Source organism: Cyprinodon tularosa, unplaced genomic scaffold, assembly GCF_016077235.1.
Source record: "Cyprinodon tularosa strain WSP-4 unplaced genomic scaffold, ASM1607723v1 ctg187, whole genome shotgun sequence".
Lineage (NCBI taxonomy): Eukaryota > Metazoa > Chordata > Actinopteri > Cyprinodontiformes > Cyprinodontidae > Cyprinodon > Cyprinodon tularosa.
Window position 1 is genome coordinate 233,264 of NW_024038657.1, and position 23,091 is coordinate 256,354.

At 46.0% G+C, this 23,091-nt stretch overlaps 1 protein-coding gene across 3 annotated transcripts in view; it reads right to left on the minus strand.

Moving 5' to 3' along the window:
* Positions 1–353: 353 nt before the first annotated feature.
* Positions 354–23,091, minus strand: part of kmt2d (lysine (K)-specific methyltransferase 2D) — a 39,606-nt gene continuing 16,868 nt past the window's right edge. For 2 of the 3 annotated variants that reach the window (XM_038282660.1, XM_038282659.1), the window contains exons 27-55: positions 20,989–21,147; positions 20,283–20,352; positions 19,921–20,156; positions 19,737–19,810; positions 18,514–18,564; positions 16,817–18,418; positions 16,546–16,725; positions 16,205–16,347; positions 13,171–14,906; positions 12,968–13,094; positions 12,602–12,683; positions 12,455–12,518; positions 12,141–12,373; positions 9,238–12,036; positions 9,011–9,160; positions 8,768–8,932; positions 8,532–8,679; positions 8,377–8,458; positions 8,124–8,296; positions 7,882–8,006; positions 7,650–7,785; positions 6,528–6,649; positions 5,086–6,442; positions 4,834–4,970; positions 4,610–4,740; positions 4,077–4,362; positions 3,470–3,543; positions 3,266–3,374; positions 3,084–3,176 (exon numbers count right to left, since the gene is read on the minus strand). In XM_038282660.1, the coding sequence (XP_038138588.1) occupies positions 3,084–3,176; positions 3,266–3,374; positions 3,470–3,543; positions 4,077–4,362; positions 4,610–4,740; positions 4,834–4,970; positions 5,086–6,442; positions 6,528–6,649; positions 7,650–7,785; positions 7,882–8,006; positions 8,124–8,296; positions 8,377–8,458; positions 8,532–8,679; positions 8,768–8,932; positions 9,011–9,160; positions 9,238–12,036; positions 12,141–12,373; positions 12,455–12,518; positions 12,602–12,683; positions 12,968–13,094; positions 13,171–14,906; positions 16,205–16,347; positions 16,546–16,725; positions 16,817–18,418; positions 18,514–18,564; positions 19,737–19,810; positions 19,921–20,156; positions 20,283–20,352; positions 20,989–21,147 (10,844 nt within the window). Of the gene's footprint in view, positions 3,177–3,265; positions 3,375–3,469; positions 3,544–4,076; positions 4,363–4,609; positions 4,741–4,833; positions 4,971–5,085; positions 6,443–6,527; positions 6,650–7,649; positions 7,786–7,881; positions 8,007–8,123; positions 8,297–8,376; positions 8,459–8,531; positions 8,680–8,767; positions 8,933–9,010; positions 9,161–9,237; positions 12,037–12,140; positions 12,374–12,454; positions 12,519–12,601; positions 12,684–12,967; positions 13,095–13,170; positions 14,907–16,204; positions 16,348–16,545; positions 16,726–16,816; positions 18,419–18,513; positions 18,565–19,736; positions 19,811–19,920; positions 20,157–20,282; positions 20,353–20,988; positions 21,148–23,091 lie in introns of all 3 variants that reach the window. The other variant, XM_038282658.1, reaches the window with a different exon arrangement.

A 23,091-nucleotide genomic window follows, 5' to 3' on the forward strand; every position in this document is an offset into this window, starting at 1 on the left:
TTAGATTGCACTTTTAGCTCTACTTTATTGCACCAATTTTAACAAAACCGAAGTTTTCTGCTCTTACATGCTGTAAAATGAATGGCAACCCAAACTTTATGGTGTTGCATTGGATAAAGAATCTTTAGTCTTAGAACACTTTAAAAACTGCTCCATTTGGTTATTTATATCTTTCCAGTCTTCCAAATATTTGACAGTTGTAGGTATAAAGTCATCTTTTTATTTTTCTTAACTGGAGAACCATTTGCTTTAGAACAAAACATGAATTATAAAGGACGATGAACCTGAGCAGGGCTTCCTTATATAGATTCAATATATTAAATTGGACATATAGTTAGGAAAAAAAACAGGCACATATTTAAAATGCATTTTATTTTCCTTTCCAAGAAACAAAAGCAGACAAAGAAATAAAGATGAAGGGAAAAGGGAGAGTGGGGAAACCAGTATATAAAGAGATGCAACCTCTGGCGTCCTGAAAAAAATATGTACATTTCCAAAGAATATCCATACAAAACATGCCACATACAATAAAAATGATCATATTTATTCATATTCCCTTAAAGTATCTCTGCTGTACAGATGCATTATCTTTTTATTTCAAAAAGGTGAGGTTAAAGTAACCTTCGATTTGAGCAAACTTTAAATTAAAAGATCTGCAGAGAACTTAAATTAACTCAAAAGTTAAAAATCGTCTAAAATCCAGTGAGCATGTGTTGTCTCATCATGGTCTTCCCTTGAACTAGAAACATACCAAAAAATATATCCATATATATATATTTATATATATATCGCTGTTTGGGATACTTGATTAATATCTACCACTTTAGAGAAGTTCTGTTATACAATGAGAGTGCAATTCATTACCAGGTTAACTACGGGGTTAACTTTGAGTATTACAATAAACATACATGAGGCCAAGAAACCATTTCACAAGGTTTACCAACACATTCACTTCTATAGGGAAGATATTCAAAAAAGCAAACCACAAACAAGATTCTAGGGAGTTCAAGATTTTTCCATTCAAGACTATATAGATCCAATTCTGACCGTTTACTGGAAAGGTTTTGGTAGTCAACAAGCAGTAGCATAAATAAACACAAACCAGAAGGGGAAAAAAATACATAAATACAAATGCTATGCACCATTGTACTGCTTTATGTGGAAAAAAAAAAAAATCTTTTAGCACAGCTCAGTAATCGCCTAGTGAGCAGTTCTCTTTTTCCTCACTGCTCTCAGCAAACTCGTCTCCGGGGAGCTTATAGCAAAAAACCACTAATAGAAAATACAGGTAAATGCAAAAAAAAACAAAAAAAAAACACTCTGGTTCATATACATAAAGATATTAAGTTTGCAAATTTTACATATATTTATATTTATGTACAGTTCTGTTAAAATGATATCCAGTGGTTGATTTTTTTAATGTATTTTTTTTAAATCATTTTCAGCACTTTCGCTTTTATTGATTACAAAGGGGCTGGATAAAGAGTCACTCTACCCCCTAATGCATATACGATATATACAGTTTGTACAACTTTTGCATTTTATTTTTTTAAGATCATGAGGTCTTAGGTTGGGGGAGAAAAGAGGGATCAAAGTCATATAGGAAGGTGGAGTTTTAGTAAAGCTCCCTTTAAAGACTTTTTTAAAAATCTTATTTTAAGAAAAAGAAATGAAAGCAAATGCCCTTTTTCCCAATAAGTCTTTCCCTGCCACCAGTTCAGCCTTATAAGACAGTACCAGCACTGGGAGGAGGTTAGAAGTATTCACACTATAGCAAGGGGAACACTGCAGGCTGTACTCGGGCAGAGGAAGACTTACTTACAGTAAATTAAAAAAAAAAGACAACAGTCCATTAAACACCAAAGAGAGGAAGAGACATGATTCAAAGGTTCGTTTTCATTAAGGTTGAGGTGCAAAACGATTGTTATTGTAGGGGATTAAAAGCACTGAAATGGGACAGTAGTCATGCATCCACCAGCTTCCTTTAAAACAACCGGAGCTTCAACATGAAAACAAACAAATCTGAAAAGTTCTACTTGGTTAATATGGATCCAGTATGTATTTAACAGTTCATTTACATCATTTAACAAGTCAAAAAGGTGGATGTTATTGTGCTTGACGAAGCTAACAACATGATTTTGAGATGCATTTAGAAAAAAAAAGAAAAACAAAGATGGGTTGGTGGCGACGATGACACCTTTTAAGCTTTCGATGTAATCTCTTATCAAAACTGATAAACTCCTCTGTATAAATAATCCATGTTTAAAACAGCGTCGGCTCCTTATTGTAAATCAACATCAGCATAGAGTAGATAGAGCAAACCTGCTGCTTTTAGATTCCCTGCTTGTCCGAGAGGGCTAAGCCCCGTTAAAAACACCCCCCTCCCCCCACAGTAAATCCACAGTAGCCGCTAACAGTTATTTTTTTCTGTTTTTCTTTTTTTTTTTTTTACACAAAGCAGTCATTTCCCGCTAAATCAGTGAGGTAGACTGTGTCGAACCAACCCACCTTGGGCCACTTGGAGCCGCAGATAAACAGCATCTTTTTTATTTTCTTCTTCTAGCGATCGTGTACAGTTCTTACTTCAAGATTGTCTTGCGAGCCAATATCTGTGTTTTTAGGGGGAAAGTGCTGTTTCCTGGGAAAGGTGTGGAGATAGGTCCGACTACGAACATGAAAATGCATCCTTTAGTTAACGCTTAGTATTTGAACATGGCTTCTTGTCGAAGCTCGGCTTGAGCTCCAGTCTAAAGATGTCGGTGGGGGTCAGGATTGTTTTCCAGCCGCTGCGAGCTTATTGAGGGTAGAAGGGTGAAGGAAAAGGTGGGTCAGCAGTCCAGACATCAGAGTTAGACCCCCCCTTTCCATCAAACTGTTTGTTTGTAAAGTGATTGGTTGTTTGTTTTTTTAATGATTAATGCTCTTCAGACCTTTGGCTACAAGATGTCAACACTTATATCGTTTAATAGCGGAGGATAGACTTCCTCCGTGTCTTTCAGGACAGCTTATGCACTGGCGATGTAGGATTCAAAGCTTTGGCGCAGGAGTGTTGTGGTAGCAGTCTCCGTTTCGCTTTCTCCTGGCTAGTTCATCCACTTTCGGCAATTCCAGGCTCCACAATGGCAGGGGATCTTATGCTGATCGTCCTCGAAATCAAACTGGTAATCGTAGGTCAGCTGAAATGAAGATAAGGAGACCAGTTAAATGCTGCTGTTTATACACAAAGGACTGGCTAAGAGGGTTCAGCGAATGAATGGTCGTTCACCTCCTCTCCTTTTGGGATCCTGCGGCTGGAAATGATGATGATTTTATCTTCTTTGTCAAATGTCACAACCTCAGCAACACAGTTTGGGGCACAGGAATGGTTCACATAGCTAGGAGGCACCAAAACACAACATGGTTAGAAAACATTTAAGAAAGAAAATAAAAAAGGGGTCTGCCATGCAGGGGCCAGATGCGAAATACTCACCGAGCCGGGCCGCCTGTAAGAGTAGCATCGATCACCTGCTCGTTGTTGATCCGGAACATGTAAATCCCCCGGTTCTAAAGAAAAAACAAAAAAACAAAGCTTTACGGATCCAGTAGTCGGATAATTCAACACTCTCTCTCGCTCTTTCAAACACTTTCTAAAAATAAAACTTCATAAAAAAAGTAAATATGAATATATGAGATGCAACAAAGCATCGGTTGGTTTTCCTCTGGAGCATGCTGCATTTAGGATTACTGCAAACCTTTGGAAACGTCAGAGTTCAGGTCATAATAGAAATTCACATCAAGGCTTTTATTTCTTAATATTAAGTCTAACAATCGATTTCCACTCCAGGCTGCAAACGACAAGCTGTAGATCAGTTTGGCCCCATTTAAACAGCTATTGACCAAATGCTTCCTCAGCCACAGCGGCTGGGGCCTCCAAATATATCCGCTGGATGTGTAGCAATAAATATAAACTGCCTATTGATGCAGATTTTAGCAGTTTTTGCCATAATCAACAAAGATTTACAAAAGAAAAAAAAAAAGGCACATATTTGTCCAAGTATAACATTTTCATTCCATGAAGTAAAGAAACATCCAAGTACCTGAGACTCGTAGATCTTCTCTCGGCGGTTGGCCACCTCGTTGCGAATTACCGTCCCGATGTACTCGATGACCATGGTGTGCTTCTCCAGATCCTTCGCCGCATACAGCCCCAATCCCTGGATGCGAGATCTCGCCAGATACACGTTGTTCTTCCACTCCGTCTTCAGGCGCCGATACTGGGAGGACTTGGAGTGAACAAACTGCTTGCTGTAGGGTGTGTTGAGCTCCCCAGTGAAGGTGCTCTGATAGGCCTTGGAAACGCTGGTGCTATTGAGAGTATGAGGCCTTCAGACAGAAAAAACAATCAGTTATTAGTGAGATATATATATATGTATATATATGTGTGTGTGTCGCTTCACATAGCTGAAGTTCATCTTAAATCATAAATGTTCTGCAGCACCGACTGAAGGACCAACTTAATCGTACATACATTCATAAGTACATTTAAACCAGTGACGCTGGTAAGAAATGCAGCTGAAGCCTCATATCTGACTCAGATCTGTAATAAAAGGGCAGCTTGCGAAACTTTTACCTTTTGCACTGTGTGGAAACTTTGGGCTCAGAGCGAGCGCAGCCTGTGGGATTTATCATGAGTGGGAGCTCCATTAGAGGGTGCCGGCCGTATCGGAACTGGTAGTTCTGGCAGCTTTCAACTCCAGGCAGCTAAAACATGAACAAAGCAGCTCTTAGTGATGATCGGCTCACTGAAACATGGCTGCCTGCCAGTGGCTGTCACCCCATGGAGCAGATCCTTACCGACTCAGTGATTCGCATGACGGCGTGGACAGTGAGTCCGTACATCTCCTCCCCCTTCACATGTTCGGTGAACAGCTTCAACATGGACGAATCATCTCGGAGTTTAGCGACCTGCTGGACGATGCGTTCCCAGATTCCTGCAGAAAGAGGCAAGGGGATGTTTTTCTTAAAGGTTGTTACATGATAAAATGTGATGAAAAATCCGAGGGGTATGAATACTTTGGCTGAACACTAGAAGAATATGGTCCTTACCCTCTGCAGTAGTGTCACGATAGTGCAAATCCTCCAAGCCGTGCTCCAGAACCCGCACCTCAAACAGCGGCCGGCCGTCGTCCTCGCTGATGCGACAGCGGTAGCGGCATCGCTTGTTAGGCACACGAGTGCTCCAGTAGATGCGCGTGGCCTCATACCCGACGGGAAAGATGGCAGTGGGGGAGTGGAAGTTTGCCATTTGTGAGGGCAGCAGCTGGCCAATCGCGTGGAAGATAAGCCCACCAACACGAAACAGGTGGATGCGGTCGCTTCGCTGAAGTATGCTGGCGATCTGCTTCACCTCGTCTCTCTCGATGTAAACACGCCGCAGAACGGCAAAGGTGCTGAGTTCGTCCTCACTGGGGCCCTTCAGCTTGTGCTGGGTGCACAGCATGGTCTTGTCCTTGAAGAACATGCAGCGCGCTCTGATGGCGCAGGCAAAATGGTAGACGTTAGGGCAACGCAGTCTGTTGCAGCTGTTGGTGGCACCAGTCTTCTGGCAGTACGCACAAAGAGTCCGCAGCCCACGACGCAGGGCTACCTCCACGTTGATCAGGGCGCCCCCCTGGGTCTCGTACACCTCCGTGGACCACAGGGCACAGTTGAGGTGCACCCACAGGTCTACATCTATGTTGAGCAACCGCCCAGGCCCATCTGTGGCGCCGTCGCCTTCCTCATGGCAGAAGCAGCATTTGCGTTTGTCCCGAGGCAGCTTTTCAGGGCGAAGGGTGATGCGCAGGCGGTCCATCAGCTCCGACACCTCCCGGCTGGTCTCCTTCTTGGAGCCGCCCTTTCGTATAGTGATGACAATCTGAAGACGCTTCCAGCGAATGCCCTTCCATTTTTTCACTTTGGAGTGCGCCACCTCCTCATCGGGAGAGAGAGGCCTGCGTTGCTTCATAGCTTTAGGAGAAGAACCTATGAGGCTGGGAGAATCTTTAGACTCCATCACACAGTTCTCCTCCTCCTTGACAGCAGGACTTTTATGAACTTCAGCCGACTCCATGGGATCAGACGGCTCTGAGGTTGGTTCACTATTCAACACCGAAGCAGGAACTTCAGCTTCTGCAACATTAGCTGATTGTGGAACATCGGGCGTTGAACCTACATCCTGATCAGACTCTGTCTTGGTAGGAACATCCACAGGACTGCTGGAAGGAGGAGTTGGAGATGCAGATTTTTTAGGGGATTCAGCCTCATTAGTAGGGACTGGCAAAGCTGGAGGAGGCTGAGGAGGAGATGGTGAAAGAGGTGGGGATTCCTCCAACGGTATAACAGGGAGATGGCGTACGTCTAGATCACTGACATTGGTTGTATAACAGTGCTGTGGAGGTTTGTCCTCCGTCTCTTGGAATTCCTACAAGAAAAACACAAGGATTAAACCATGTTTTTGGAAAAATAATATCCAGCGGAAAGGTTAGAAGAGAACAAAGGTGGCAAACCTGCTTAATAAGGGACAAAATGTCCACTTGTTTCTTCAGGGTGCAGCCAGGGAGAGAAACATCAAACTGCCTCAGCCAATCTTCCTGACTGAGGGAGGTGCCGTCCTTTGTGCACAGCGCCCCTGGAAAACAGGACCACTTCAACATTAACGCCAAATATTGACCTCATAAACCAAAACGATTAAATGTGGAGAACTAAAGATCTAGAGTATGAGAACTGCAATCTACCATTATAAGTTGTGTCAGAGTCTATAAATCAGCCAGCTTCATCTTTAACTGAATCAATCTATCCATCTGAATGTAAACTGATAAAAAGAGAGAACATCAGACTGCTCCACTAACAATTATCAATCTAAAAGTTTGCCTCAAAGTCCCAGAAAGTCTTAAACTTGAAGCTCATTTAGCATTTTACTGAGCATTTTAGTCTCAGATTAAACCAGTTCTTAAAATGCAACAGGAGGCTGTCTCTGTTCACAACCTACCTAAGTTTTAGCAAATGCCCTCATTACTTTGCCTTGCAAGCAAAATCCATTGTTGCGAGACTTTTGAATTCACAAACTCCCAAAATACATCTTGCCAGGAGCAAGCAGATAACACAACTAACAGTACAGCTGATCTAAGAACAAGCACTGATCACTAAACCAGGAGCTACAAGACTTATTTTGCACCATAAAAGCACCATCTTGTTTAAAGTTTCTAAACCAAGATTTATTTGTGTATATTTACATAAACAGAATATGTTCATTCAAGTCCTCCAGTCCTCCAAATATAAAGAGAATTTTCCAAACTGATTGTAAATTGTTTGTTATTCTGGTCATGAAGATGGTCAAATGGATCCATGGTTTAATCCACATTTTCATCACTCTTATCTTTATCTCTGTTTCTAGCATCTTCAATACTAGATCCCTTTCATAAAGGCACTAAAAGATAATCCAACTGGTCAGATTTATTACCGGCAAGCAGATTTTCAATATAATGCTGTACTCCATCAGAGCTGTGCCAAATGTAGACTGTGATTCAATAAATGATGCAGCTCTGTTTGAAACTATGCTTTTATTTTCAATGTCATTGTCAAGCATGTTTAAACCTGGAAACAAAGACATAAATAAAAACAGTGCTCACCTGAGTGACCAGGTCCTTTCTCAGGCCCGTCCACTCCAGGCAGCTCAGGGTTTTGGGGAGAGTACGTGACCTCGTAGGTTCCTGGCATTTTAATGTGCAGCAGCTGAGCCATCGCCATCATTACATGATTTAGCTTCTGAAAATATAAAAAAGTCACACGTTTCAATTTAATTAAATTAGTTGGAATAAATCTAATAAGAATAAATCTTTATTTGTTCAGGTGTATTGTTACCTTGGCTGCAGCAGAAGACATCGTCAAGGTAACAGACACCTCATTGCTTTTGGTCTTGTCCCAGTGGTTGGGCATGCAAACAGTCTTCCCATCAGACGCCTCGAATGGTTTGTTTTCCGGGAATGCTGCAAAGTTAACGAGAATACAATTATTTTTTTTAAAAAAAGAAACAAAAAAGCCTGTAACAGAGAAGCTTACTTGAGCCCTCGTGAATAAATTCTGTTAATCTGAGGGCAGAATACCTGGAATGGCGGTGCGAGGTATGAGGGGTATGATGGGGGATATTGCCCTCTCCGTCTCCTCCTCCTTGGGCTCCAGCAAGTGAGGAAAACGAGGATTTACGTCTCCTAGGTTACTCTCGGGTGATGATGCAGGGATGATGGTTTCTGGAGTATCTTCATCATCACTTTCCATCCTGCCAGGAAGATAAACTCCACTTCATCAGCTCTTCTTGTTCGGGCTGAAGTAGAGCTCACAGCTAATGAATAATCATACCTGATATCCTCGTTCTGATTATGTGGTGGCGTGGGCAGGGCGGCAAGGATGTCTACACTCTTCACCTCCTGGGCTACAGAATCTGAGGATGATATTGTTGCACGTTTAGAATCCAGCATCATGACCACCTTGCTATGATGTGAACAAACTCTTACCCAATGGCTGTTCTGCTGCTTCGGAGTCCTTCTGGTTCTCAGGGAGCTCGTCGCCAGGAGTCACGCCATTCAGCAGCTTGTGCTGCACCGATGGAGGTGGAGTGGGTGGTAGCGAGGAAGGGGGTGTTGGGGGATTGCTGAGGTTACTCTGTAGGCATACAGACAGTTAGCTTCAAGGCTTCCTTCTTCACTCTGTAATTGTCACCACATGAACATGCTGTGCAGCTCTGTTATACCTTAGTAAGTAGCTGAGAATAGTAGTCTGGGATATTGTCCAGCACTGCATTTCCAAACGATCCTTTCAGCTGGGCCTTTCCATTGGCTGGACTACTTCCAAAGGGAGCAAAGAGATCCAAGCTGGCGCTGATCGAGGGCTCCATCAATGGAAGCAAAGATAAACCCTGGAAATGAAAAGTTCACTTAGCTTTTCCATATATTAGATTGAATTATTTAGGAAATACATTTGACGAAAAGTTTACCTGTTTGAGTTGTTTTATTAGGGTCTCTGTGCTTTTGCCAACTTCCTCCTTTTTGTTCTTCTTCCGTGAGTTGGGCCCCCTGTCTCCAGGTGGCTTATTGATGCGCTTTGGCTTCTGTACAGGAGGCCTTTTAGTGATGGACTGCAAATCCTGTGAAGTTCGACATTAGTTTATTTTTCTCCCTTTGAATTAAAAAATAAAACAAGTTGAAAAAAACTCAGTAATACCTCCATATTCCGTGGTGTCCCCTGGAGCTTCTGCTCCAGCATTGCCAGTTTGTCATTGATGTGACCGTTGATCTCGTTGTGAATGCCTTCAGAGGGCCTCTGAGCATTAAGCTGAAGGTTCTTGGTTTTCAGCAGCTTCTGCAGCAGCTGCTGTCCGGTCTCAGACCTCGGGCCTTGGCCCTCAAGATCTCTTGGCATGTTACCAGCATTAATAAAGCCTGTGTTGTTCCCGGACGTTACCGTTTCACCTGATGTTTCTCTCTTTATAGCTCCTGGATTCGCCTCTGAGGATCCGTCACACTGAACCTCCCTCGGTTCCTGTTTAATGTTTTGTATTGGGATCCGGCACTGCTCCCCTGGTTGCGTGCATGTTTCTGTAACTTGCTTCAACTCTTGCTGAACGTTCATGCATTTCTGAGGCCCATTAGGAGTCACCGGAGTTGTCTGTGTTGGTTCACTGCTCGATGTCTGAGTCTCTACTTTCAATCCAGGACAATCAAGCGGACTCCTGGCTCCAGGTGACCTGAGCGGAGATGACTTGACTTGGCTGAAAGGGCTGCCTCTGCCCGCTCTGTTATCAACCACAGAAGGAGAAGAGGCATGGGAGGAGTAGGGCGAGCCTGGGTGGGCTGGGCTCATCCCAAAGGGACCTCTAGGAGAATATGCATGCGATGGGGAGCCAGGGACTCTTCCTGCTGCAGCTGCCATTAATGCCTGCTGTTGGGTCTGATTGGGAGTGGGCGGGCGCAGGGGCTGATTGAAGACATGCCGCTGTGGATCTCCAGGGGAGCTGACGAGGGGCTGGCGTGGAGAGTTTGGCCTCAGCATACGGTTCTGCTCCATCGGGGAACGTGGCATCTGTAAATGTCCTCTCATCATATGCTGCTGTTGCTGCTGCATCATTTCTCCTGTTTGTGGCGGCTGCTGCTGACCAGGGATCATCATCCCTTGCTGCACCTGAGAGGCAATCGCAGGTTGCTGGCCAAACATGCCTGGTTGTTGCTGATTGGCTAGGGTGCCTGCTTTGCCGCCATAAGGCATCTGATGGCTTTCCATCCCCATCATTTGCTGCCCAACCTGTGGCCCCGGGGCCCTCATTTGACCTTGCTGACCCTGGCCTACGGACATCCTCAACAGCTGCCCCTGATGGAGCTGCCTCTGCGCGATCATAGCATGGATGTGTTGGATCTGCTGATTTTGGGGTAGATTGCGGAGCTGAGGATTCTGGGCGATAATGGCTTGGATGTTAATGGGGGTGCGGATCTGTCCAGGTGGAACACCGGGCCTCTGTGCCATCATTCCTTGATGTTGGGCTCTCATCATGCCCATCATGGCTTGCTGCTTCTGCTGCTGGGCCATGAGGGCTTGCTGTTGTGGATTCAGAGCCCCTGCAGCGGGCTGAGCCTGCCCAGGATTGTTCTGACCCATCATTTGCTGCATGCTGGGTTCCTGTGATTTCTGCGGGGTGTTTTGAATGACCTGTTGCTGCTGTTGAAGAAACTCAACAGATTTGCCCTCCTCTTTAACAGGCATCAAACTGGGTTTATCAGCACTAAGGGAGCCTTGTCTCTGAAGACCCACTGGATGCTGCTGCTGGGCGACACTGGTCGGCTGATTTACAGTCCCAGGTTGTTGTTCGTGGACAGCCTGAGAATTCAAATGGTGATGCTGAGTTAAGTAAATCTGCTGCTGCTGCCGCCCCTGGTCCAAGGGATTATTAAGCTGTGAGCTCTGATTGGGAGTAGAAGATCCACTCTGCTGTGGTGGAGTTCTGGATTCGGGGCTTAAGATTCCACCGTCTTTGACTCCTGCATTTTGGCTGTCAGTAGATCCCTGCGGCTGAGGTGTGTTACTTCCTGCTGAAGGCGAGGAGCCCATCTGCGGGGTGGACGGCTGAGAAGGCGCCCCCTGGTCTTGGCTGGGCTGATTGATCATTGGTGTCGCTTGCCTCATCTGTGCCATCTGCTGAGGAGATGCAAGCATACGCTGGGCCACAATGGTTTGCTGCTGCTGGGTCATCTGAGCCGTAGGTCCCCGGAGACCAGGGTGACCGGGGGATCCGACCACGCCCTGCTGGCCGATCATCAGCGGAGGCCTTGGCTGCTGTGATGCCTGATTCGCCATTAATCCCGGCTGAGCCGCCATCATGCCCTGAGGCTGGTTCATAGGCTGACCCGTTACCAGGTTCTGCTGTGGTGGAGCTGCCAACTGACCTCCAACCATTCCTTGTGGGACTTGCACCATGTTCTGTTGATTAGCCTGAGTGGCCATTATTCCCTGTTGACTTCCTGCTTGATGCTGAGCCATACGCTGACCTCCCATCAGGCCTTGCTGTGACTGAGGGATCAAAGCGGGCTGTTGATTTGCGTGCGGCATCGGCTGCTGACACATCATGGCTTGCTGTTGCTGCTGGAGCTTTGCCATCTGCATTCTGTGCTGAAGCTGCCTTTCTTGAATAAGCCTGGGGTCTGCGCTTTGGACTGGGGGGCCCTGGGGGAAAAATCCAGCTGGTGCACCAGAAGGACCCGGAACCCTTGGACCAGGTGGAAGCTGCTGCTGCTGCTGCCCCATAAAGGGCTGCCCTTGGGGCATCCGTAGGGGCATCATGCCAGGGCGCTGTCCCATTACTGTTGCCCCCTGCTGGCCAATCATCATCTGCCCAGGGATCTTTGGAAACATGGCGCCCCCTTGTGTGGGATGGCCTGGGTTAAGAAGACCCGAGCCCTGCTGCTGATGTTGCTGCTGTTTGCTTCTGTACTCAGCAATAAGGTTGGTGTGCTCTTTCTGCTGCTTGCGTACCTACAACAGATTATTTATGACATATTTATACACACTCCCAACAGTCTAGTCCAACAGTCAGTCTAGTCTGATGTGAAATCTAAAGGGTTAATAATTCTGCAAACCTGGTCCAACTGCTTCTGGATTTTGCTTTGCTCTTCAGTGACCAGCTTCAGTTTCTCAGCATCAGCCTCTGCAAACTCCCTGCCGGCTTTCTTCGCCGTGCGTTGCTTAGCGCAAAGGGCTTTGCGGGACTTTCGATGAACTCCGATCTGTTCCTCCAAAATCTTTAGCTGCATCTGGAGAAGTTGCTGGGTATGTAGAAGCCACTCCTCATACTGGTGCTGGTCTGCATCATCTGTTAGATACAAGGAAATGGCAATTCATCCTCAAGATAACTTCAAAATTCATAAAAACACATTTCTACGGGAAAACATACTAATGATTCCTTGCGCAAATTGTGGAGGATTAGGTCTTGATTGAGCAGGATTTGCTTCTCCTTCCTGAGAAGAAAAAAAAAATCATTAATAAGGATCTGGATGCAGGTGGATTAAGTTTAAATATACATCTCTGGAAAAACACGTACCTTGGGTGGTCCAGGTGCAACCTGAGCAGGATCTGCGCCGGGTACCGAGACCAACCGCTGGGCAAGCAGAGAAACCTGTTGCCTAAAATAAAATAAAATAAAAATAAGGTTGACCGGCTGTGTACATCACTGCTACCTCTGACCACAGGTGTCTTCAGAAAATAATGGACATATTTAAAATAAAATCATTGAGAGGTATTTTAGTGTCCCTCAGCAATAACTTCCAATGGATGGTTCCAGATCCTCAGCATACAACAACAAAAGCATTTTAAAAGAACTGTTAATCAAAAAGAAATAAAATCCACTAAAGTTGGAGCAGCTTCCATGTATTGACATTTCATAAAAACGTTTATTTAACAGAAGTACCTGTTGATCCCAGGAGGAGCAACCATTGTCGGATCTTGTGCCAACACTCGTTTAATCCCCTTCAGAGCCACCATCTTTGCTTTGGCAATAGGATCAATGATGTCATCAGGAGCAAATTTATCCAAATCTGCAACGACAGATTTCATGATCAACAAAAACACAAGGATGCACAAAGCGCAATCAATAACCTGCCATCTGCTTACCTTTATCTGGGAAGAAATTGTTAGCCATCTGTGATTGTTTAACAACCGGCTGTGGTTGATGAGCGAGGCCCGGGTGGATCCCCGGCTGCCCTGCCCTCATCAGGGCTTGCTGCTGAGCCATTGCCATGTGAGGCTGAGGCACCATGCCTGGTCCCATCATCCTCTGCTGTTGCTGCATCATGTGTGGAGCCCGTGGCACCATCCCCGACTGTCCCATCATGCCCTGGACCGGAGGACGTGGCTGATGTTGCAGAATCAGCTGGTCAGGTCCCTGGGGGTTAGGATGTTGACTGGGGAGACCAGGGAAATGAGGAGGGATGCCTCCCTGTTGAAGGGAACTCAACTGCTGCTGTTTCTGTTGCTCCTTCTTTTCATGCTCCAGGAGATCCTGTATGAGAAGAGGCAATTCGCCTTCTAAACGGCTCTCTACTTTTGCCAAATCTACCGCAGGTGAGTCCTGGCCCCCTACGTCAGGAAGCCCCAGTGGGTCATCACCCATGTCTCCATGTGGGGCGCCTGGAGAGAAAGGATCTCCCTGGCCAGACAGGGAGAACTGAAGTCTGCTGATCTGTAGGGAACTGAGTTGGTTTTCTTTTTGCTCCACCTTGACGGTTGATGTGCCCCCCCCTAAAAGCATCGACACAGCCTCTCTCATTTCATCTTTGACCACGGATTGTCCCGACTGCAGCTGAGGGGTCAGAACTTTGTCCTCTGCTTTGACTTTGGAGGGATCGGCATTTTCTGCAGCAGCTGGAAGTGAGGGAGCAGAATCCTTCTGAGAAACCGTCGCCGAAGACTTCTGTCCCGACTCATCTTTATTTTCAACTTTACAGTGAGCAGATCCAGCACCAGATGGAGTCTCGCTTTCTGCTTCTACTAGCCGCAGTTGGTCTGAGAAGACGTCTTTGGGATCACCCTGGTCCAGTTCAGGGTCGGTGTAAGCCAGGAGGTCAAACTCATCCCCGTTTAACAAGTCGTCCAGATGTGGATCGTTGGTCTCCAGGTTGTCCAGGTTACCCAAGTCGTCGTCTCCTTTATCTGGATCCAAGTCAAGAGCCAGATCGTTTTCATCATCCACACCACCATCCCCAGAAGCATCACCTAGACCCTCCAGGTCAGGCTCTGGCAGTTCCTCACAGGTCCCGACACCTGCTGCCTGGGGCTCCGTCACCAATCCTTGATGAGCAGCTCGATGCTGCTCAGTATTTTGTACATTCGGGTTGGAAGGTGCTTGAGGCTGTAAGCGGGGCTGTTGGGACACTGGTCCAGCGGACTGTGTGGGCATTAAACCCGGTACTGCCATGCCCTGCGGGAGCCCCAGCTGTGAGGTGCCACCTCCCTCTGCTTGAATACCTCCAGGTTGAGCTATGGGATGCTGCTGGAAGTAGGATCCAGCCATAACTGGCTGTTGAACAAAAAGACGTGGTCTCGGCTGCGGTCCTCTAGGCATAAACGGTGACCGTAGGGTCGCCCTTTGAGAGTTGTGCCTCAGTTCAATGAACTGGGGTGGGGGCCCTTGGCCCATCGCTTGCATGTTTTCCCCTCCATGTCCTGGCATCATGGTGTGGGGGCTTTCCACGCCTTGCATGTTAACACCAGGGTTAAGGTTCTGTCTAATGCCCATCGCTTCAAGGCCTGGCTGAGGTAATCTTCTCTGACCTGGACCTTGAGGTTGCCACTGAGGAGGGAACGGTGGACGGCCAAACATACCATGAGGTCTGATGGGCCCTGGGAGCCTGGGAGAAAAACAACAACAACTCAATTTAGGGGAAATGAAAAAAAAAAGTTATAAAAAGATCTGAAACGGTAAAATGTGGGACTGAAATTAATCAGCTAATTGACAGTTTATGAATATGGATAAGGGGCTGATTGCTGTTTTGCCTTTTTAGATGAGAGACAAAATTAAGAGCAAATAAAAATAAGGACCGGAGGGGGTCTGGTTTGGGGAACAGCGGATCTCGTCCCTGCTTTTTGCGGATGACGTAGTTCTGCTGGCTCCCTCCTGCCAAGACCTACAGCGTGCGCTGGGGCGGTTCGCAGCCGAGTGTGAAGCGGCCGGGATGAGAATCAGCTCCTCCAAGTCCGAGGCCATGGTTCTCGACCGGAAAAAGGTGGCATGTCCCCTTCGGGTTGGAGGGGAGTCCTTGCCTCAAGTGGAGGAGTTCAAGTATCTTGGGGTCCTGTTCACGAGTGAGGGAAGAATGGAGCGGGAGATCGATAGACGGATCGGTGCGGCTGCTGCAATAATGCGGACGCTGCACCGGTCTGTCCTGGTGAAGAGAGAGCTGAGCGAAAAGGCAAAGCTCTCAATTTACCGGTCGGTCTACGTTCCTACCCTCACCTATGGTCATGAAATTTGGATCATGACCGAAAGAACGAGATCCCGGATACAAGCGGCTGAAATGAGCTTTCTCCGCAGGGTGGCTGGGCTCTCCCTTAGAGATAGGGTGAGGAGCTCGGTCATTCGGGAGAGGCTCAGAGTAGAGCCGGTTCTCCTCCACATCGAGAGGAGTCAGTTGAGGTGGCTCGGACATCTTCTTCGGATGCCCCCTGGACGCCTCCCTCGGGAGGTGTTCCAGGCATGTCCCACCGGGAGGAGGCCCAGGGGACGACCCAGGACACGCTGGAGAGACTATGTCTCTCGGCTGGCCTGGGAGCGCCTAGGGCTTCCCCCAACAGAGCTGGAGGAGGTGTCTGCGGAGAGGGAAGTCTGGGAGTCTCTGCTTAGTCTGCTGCCCCCGCGACCCGGTTCCGGATAAAGCGGGAGACGACGAGTACGAGTACGAGTAAAAATAAGAAAAAAAACAAGTAATTGTTTTTAAAAATTCTCATCTATACAATAAAAATATAAAAAGCAGCACTTTGTGTAACAGGAATGTTTGTTTCAACTAATTTAATATTAACATTCACAGCTCTCTTCAGCCCACCTGTCAGATCAATACTCACCATTTGAAAGGTTACTTTTCAACTTCTCACAAATGTATACTCAATACCACTAACATTGCAGAGTACTCTACTTTCTAACAGTGCTTGCCTTATTCCACTTGTATCCATAACAGTAGCTGTCCCTGTAGGCGGTGGGCGAATAAGCTTATCTTCCATGCCTCCTCCGACCACAGGCATCTTCCCAGCCACAGAACCCTGAGCTTCTGTGGGAGCAGCAGCAGCAACACGGTCCTAAACAAAGCAGCAGTTAAATCAACCCAACATGTTCTTCTTTTATTCATTTGTACCATCAATTTTTACTTTTTAATAGGCCAACGTTTCATGTCATAACACTTTTTTTTCAAACGAAAGCAATCAGTTCCCGTTTCTATCCCAGCATTTAATATAGTAACCATCTGATAGTATCCAGCCTCACTGCTGCAGGTGTACCTGTGGATAAGGGGGCGGGGCTCTGAGAGTCTTGTCCTGTTGAAAAGCTCCCATTTCCCCCGCAGACCAGCCTGGGGATTCGTTTCCAGCAGCAGCTGCAGCAGCGGCGGCCTCCTTCTCTTGTTTGATTGTATTCTTCTGCCTCTGCTGCCTCATGATGAAGTCCCTTAGTTTTTGTCGCTGTTAAAGCAAAGTAAAAAGGAGACCAGCAGCAATGGTTAACAATAGAACAAAAGAAGTGCAACGTCTGAGCTTAAGGTCATCTAGATACCTGTTTGAATTTCTCCAGTTCAGATGGGCTAAGACCAACTAGTGAAGCTTCCTGTGCTGCGGAGATGTCGGGCATTTCTTGTGTGCTTTGTGCAGCCGGTGGATGAGGGAGCTCAGAAGACAGCTCTTGGGATTCAGAAGGAGGAGGCACCCTGGGACCCTGGTTGTCTGCCCCTTGACCCAACTGAGCCTGTGGCTGTTGAGGCTGACCTGCTACCACCTGACCCTGGTAAGATCCAGTGCTGGGACTGCGGCTAAAGGGGGGTTTACCACAGAGGGGATCCACTGCAGAACCACTGTTAGTGGGGCCTGGAGGGGTTTGGCTGGGATGGGGGGATGTTTTATAATTTCCAGTTCCATCTGAGGAATGAGAGGGAGGGCGAGGAGGTTTGTGGATAGCAGCAAAGGGGTCTCTGGACTGAGGTCGTGAAGGTGGCCTGGAAGAAGGATCAGGGGACTGGAAACGAGGAGTCGCTGGAGACTGGGCAGCGTAAGGATCGGAGGACATGCCCCCTGGAGTGTGGGGAGACTGGGCGCTACCCTGGGACTGGGGACTAGAGGGAACTCTGTGACCCTGCTCCTGCTGTGCAACAGCATGTCTCTGAGGTCCACAGTTGTCACCTAACTGTGGTCTGGGAGGAATCTGTGGGTGAGAATGAGGATCAGAGAAACTGTGGGAGGGAGACTGGCGGTAGCTCTCAGACGGGTGGTTAGGGGAAGCTCCAGGATGAGGTGGCCCGCTCTCTCCCTGATGCATTCGAGGTGTCATTGGTGCCTTGAATAAACCATCCCCAGCCTCCAGCATCCCAGATGGAGACCCAGAGGAAAGCTCCAGTCTTCCTGCAGAGGGACGTGGAGAAGGTGCACTGATGTCAGCCCTGTGCTGTCCTGTATTCACAGGTGAGGAAGCCACAGCAGACGGTGATGAGGATGAACCAAAATCTGGCCGTCCCATCCCTTGCTGGGCTCTGAAAGGGTCCCCATGCTGAGAATTGTGGAGTGGGGAGAAACACGGTGAATCTCCGAGGCCAGGACCTCTGGAATGGGGACTTCCAGAAGGTCCTAAGGCCTCCTGAGGTCCCTGATGTGAATGTAGAGGATGACCCTGTTGTTGCTGTTGTTGTTGCTGCTGCTGTAGCAGCTGCGATCTGAAGTAAGGGTCAACGTGTTGAGCTCGTCTAGGGGTTCCAGGAGTTCCTGGTTGCATGTCAAAAAGGCTGAGGCTGTCTGGCCGTCCCTGAGGAGGACCCTGTGGGCCGGAAGTGGGGTAACCTGAGGAAGAGGCCTGTAAAGGGCTGGTCACGCTGTGAGCAAAGGGTGTGCTTGAATGTGAGTGAGGAAGGGGTGACTGAGAAGGAAGTTTGGACAGAGGATCAGTCCGGCTCTCGGCTGATAGCGGGGTTTTCAGTGCACCGTCCGAGAAAAATACAGAGGATGAACCCGAGTCAGGAGGAAAAGAAAAGGGGCTGTCTGCAGAGCTTGGATGGGAAGAAACGGACGCTGAGCCTGAGGGGGGAGGGATCTGGAGGTGGAGAGTCGGTCGCTCGCTTTTAGGATGCACCGCCTCAGTCTTGACAGGCCGACACACCTGACTCTCTGCCTGCTATAAGACAAAAAGAGGAAACGGCACCAACACAAGGTTAAAGAACGCATACACACATCATCTTCATAAAAAGGGATAAAAGAGATGTTCCTCACCTTCTGTGCCTTGTTAATCCTCTGAGCTGCTCGGTTGTCTTTGGCCTTTTGCTACAATAGGATACAAGTACTCCAGTCATTTTCACAAATAGACTAAAACAGTAATAATCACAGTAATAATCACATTCATTCTTAGTGTGTAGCGAGAAAAAAAAAAGCTAAAAAGGATTTTCCTCCACTATTCTGACTTCATAATTCAACAGGAGCAAAATACCATCAATATATCATCATATATTTGGACGGATTGTTTGCTATGAGCTCTATGAACATGTTAATATATTTAGCCAGTTGGTCCCAACAACAGATGATCACAAACAACTCCTAAAATGCTTAAGGTGACTCAGATGTGAACAAGAGCATCATAAACAATACTGCAAAATGATCTAATAACATGCAGGCAGGGTCTGTTTACTACACCTGCAGTGAAACATGTTGGTACTTGTGATGATTTTTGATCCAATGAAAAGATTTAAACTTTCTCCCACAAAGTTATAAACAATTTGCATAAGTAATTGTGTTTATCTTTGATTAAAGAACTAAATCTTTTGGTTGTTTGTAATGACCTAGTATTGTCATGGACTTTACCAGAAACTACGGGCTGCACAATTATCTAAATAATATTCTACCCCAGTACATATTCTGGAAGATATTGTTCATATTTGAGACAGACTCTTTTCTCCATCAGAATATCCTCATCAATGTCTGGTTCAGGATCTAAGCCACGCCAAGAACACATCTAGTGTGAGCCCAAACAGACTACATTACTGGCATGAAGGATTTGCATATAAGCTGTTCTTTTATGGCAGTATGGTTTAAAAGTGTCTGTTTCAGTGAATACAGAGGTGGGATATATCATGCAGAAAATAATTAATCTTTGAGACCAATATCTCACAGCTGACGGAGAGGAAATCTATCATTGGGAGCAAAAAAAAAGAAAACTGGTCCCTTCCTACATTAAACGGAAATGTAATAATTATAACCAGCATGTTCTTTTTTCATGTCCCATTCTGAATGAGGAGCTAAATAAAAAGTCACTGTTTTATTCTAGATGTAAAACATTTAGCATTATTTTCTCTTTATCATTAAACCAAGGACCAGTGTCCTTAAAAAAAAATCTCTTTTTACTGGTTTGTACCCATCAGCACAAATAAGCCAATAGATAAAGGCAATATATAATTTTTTTTCTAATAAATTCAGCCCACTTTACACCACAGTGAACTCACCAAGTATGGAACCTTGTCAGCAGCAGAAACCTTCCTCCAGATCTTCATAATCTGCTTACAGCGACTTGCCCAGTCTGAAAAAACACAAAACATTTAGCAGCTGCACCACAAAAAGGAACAAAGTCTCACTTTGAGATGGGGCGGTAAAAAGGGGCCTATCTGAAGCATTTCTCTCTTTGCTAACCTGGGTAGTCCTGTTTAAGCGAAGGGAAATTGGTGTTGGCATAAAGAACTGGTGAAATGGTTGAGTTCTCTCCCAGCTCCTCGTCTTTCTCCCAGCGCTGGAGGCTGCGCTGGTTGTAGGACAGCCCGTCACCTTCTGCTTCTGTGGGAGTGGGTGGGGAGGACGGTGTCACAGGGGTGGAGGGTGTGGCCCACGGGCTCTCCTCACCCCCTTCTGGACTGAACAGCCCTCTCTCTCTGCAATTGACAAAGAAAAATCAACTTATGGGTCAACGTAATGACATTTAATGAGTTAAATACACATAAATAAACTTTTGATAAATTGCTGTTTATGAATAATAGACAAATTAGTGTTGGTCATACCTCATGTCAAAGAAGGGAGACTGAGAGAGGCCAGGAAAAGCTTCCATCATTTCAGCAGAGGGAAGGGGCCCTTCAAGAGAAACCACCTTTTAAGTCTTAATCACTAACTTAGACATTACATTAAAGAAATAACAGCTATAATATTGACAAAAACCACCAACAATAACATCCTGGTTTTTCAAGCAGTCATCAGTTTGAGAACAGAAATAAAGCTGCGCTTTTATGAGGTTGGTTTTATTACTCTTTTGTTCTTAAAATCAGAAATGAATACAGAGTTTTGCCCCTGATCAAACATTTTGGGAAACACACCAAGCCCCATTATTATGCTGGTTTTGAATGCACTTAAAAATTTAACACATTTTTCTCAAATCTGTACAGAATATTTTCCCAGTTTGTCAATGTCTGATAACCTTCTGCTTACTTTCTAATATTTTTGATTTTCTAATAGTTTATGATTTACGTCATGCCTAAACCAGATCTATCGGATCTAAAGCTGATATAAGAAGTAAAATAAGGCCCCTTTGTTTTGTTAACATTAGTACTTAACTTGTAGTTCTTTGATTTATTAGCTTTACAAATTGACTGTTACTCGTATTTTTTTGTCTCTCAGATAAATGTGGTGACATCCTTAAGCATAAACCAAACCTTTCAGTGCAGGAACCCTGGTGAGTTTCTGCTCTAATCTATGGGCGGCCACTTTACCCACCTGAGGGAAGAGCTCTCTGTGCTACAGCACCGCGATTAGGTTCTCCCTTAGCACCCTCTAAGATGGGCTTCATCCCTCCTAAAGAGGAACCGTCTGAGACTCCCAGAACCTTCCTGAAGAACTGTTCAGAGTCCTGATTCTCCACTCCTTGTGGAAGACCTGTCAACCAAAGAAAATGCACAAAAAACATTAGGTTTTCAACATTAAAACCTTTCATTTTGTTAAGTATATAAATATATAAGCTTCTCTAATGTATTCTGGGACACATTGTACTTTACTTACCAATGTAAAATTAAATATCAGGGAAGGTTGTATTTCATCCCTACTGACCGCCAGAGCGCGGTGCAGAAAACACTGAATGTTCGAGTAATTATACCAACACACGTGACGCCAGATGACCACTCAGAAGCTACATAGCCTGATGTGTGACGCCCCTGTCTCTTACTGACTGGAGTCGTGGCTTTCTTTAATTGGTGACGGCTGCGCTTTTCGCCCCTTCTCCCAATATCAACCCATCTTTTGAAAACTTTTTCATTAGTCTGCTCTGTTGTAATTGGTGACAGCAGCGGGTTTTTTTTCCTACTCCCAACTTGAATTACCGAAGTTTGGATACAGCTAACGTTGTTAGCCTTTTTAGTTTATTGATTTTTATACCTGGTGACGGTGGGATTTTCATCCCCTCTACCAGTATCAGCCTCCCTCTGCTTGCAACCTCTTTCACTGCTCTGCTATAATTGGTGACGGCTGCGTTCGCGCCCCCTCTCCCGATTTTAGCCCATTTTGTGTTTGTTAATTGGGCCTTGTCGACCTTTTACATGGATGGCTGCTGTGCAGGCAGAGAATGGCCACGACCTGTGCCCTACCTGCCTTGGACGTTAGAACCTTACCCCTGCATGAGTTTTAGGCCCCATTGCAGTGAGGGTGGCTCAGTTGGCCCGGTCATGCCCCCAGGAGGGCTCAAATCTTCTCATCCACTGGGTCAGGTCCTTTTACAAGGTTCTGCTGGGCCCTCTCAGTGAGGTATGCACTCAGGATTCCTTGTGACATCGTTGACTTTAGTCATTCAGTGCTTTCAGCACCGTCCTCTGGCGGTCAATAGGGATTAAATAGAACGAAAGTTACATATGCAACTATGGTTCTATGGATCTCAGATGACCGCCAGAGTTTCTCTGTGACTCCGAATCCTTGCTTTTGCAAGAAGATTCTGTAGGAACAGAGGCCAAGAATGACACCAGGCTATGTAGCTTCTGAGTGGTCATCCGGGGTCACAGGTGTGACTCTGTTGGTACAATTACTCAAACTGCGCATGTCCAAAGGGAACATTCAGTGCTTTCAGCACCGCCCTCTGGCGGTCATCCGGGATTCATAGAACCCTAGTTACATACGTAACTTCCGTTTTAAGTCCTTATTCATTAACAGGGAAATTTTGAATGGAGATTCATGAAGAAAGCTTTCTAAGCATTTACTTAGACTGTAATAAATTAAAATGAATAGACCTGTTTAGTGTCATCTGTGACAAATTGGTAAAGTAACCTTTTAATTCTGTCTGCTTAATGCTCCTTTGTTTCTCTAAATGTTACTTCCTCTGACAGTACACTTTCAGACTGCCAAAACTAAACTCAGCAAAAATCAGTGATTAGAAGAGTGACCAGGGTCGACACTCCTCTGGTCAATGAAAAAGCAAGTGAACAAAAAGAACCGGCATTGGAGAAATTGTTTAACCTTTAGTGGAGTCTAGCCATGGGTCGGTTAGAGATTTACAGCTGTAACAGGGTATGAACAAGTCATTGTTCTAAACCTGCAGAAGTTTTATTGTTCCTGTTGTATGAGTATTTTTTATATATATATATATATAAATCTCAACAGAGGAAGTTCTCAGGTTGTAAGCAGCTGCACCCCCACCCACACTCTGTAGAGGAAGTAGGGGAGCAGCTAAACTTTCCCCCCATCTTTCAGAGAGGACGTGACACATGTAAACTTTAAAGTCAGCCATATTGAAATACTTAAGCTACTGTGAGAAGATATCCCAAAGGATGAGGAACAAGGCCACCCCACAGCGGCAGCAAGAGGAAGCAACACAGCTAATTTGATAGAGCATCTGCA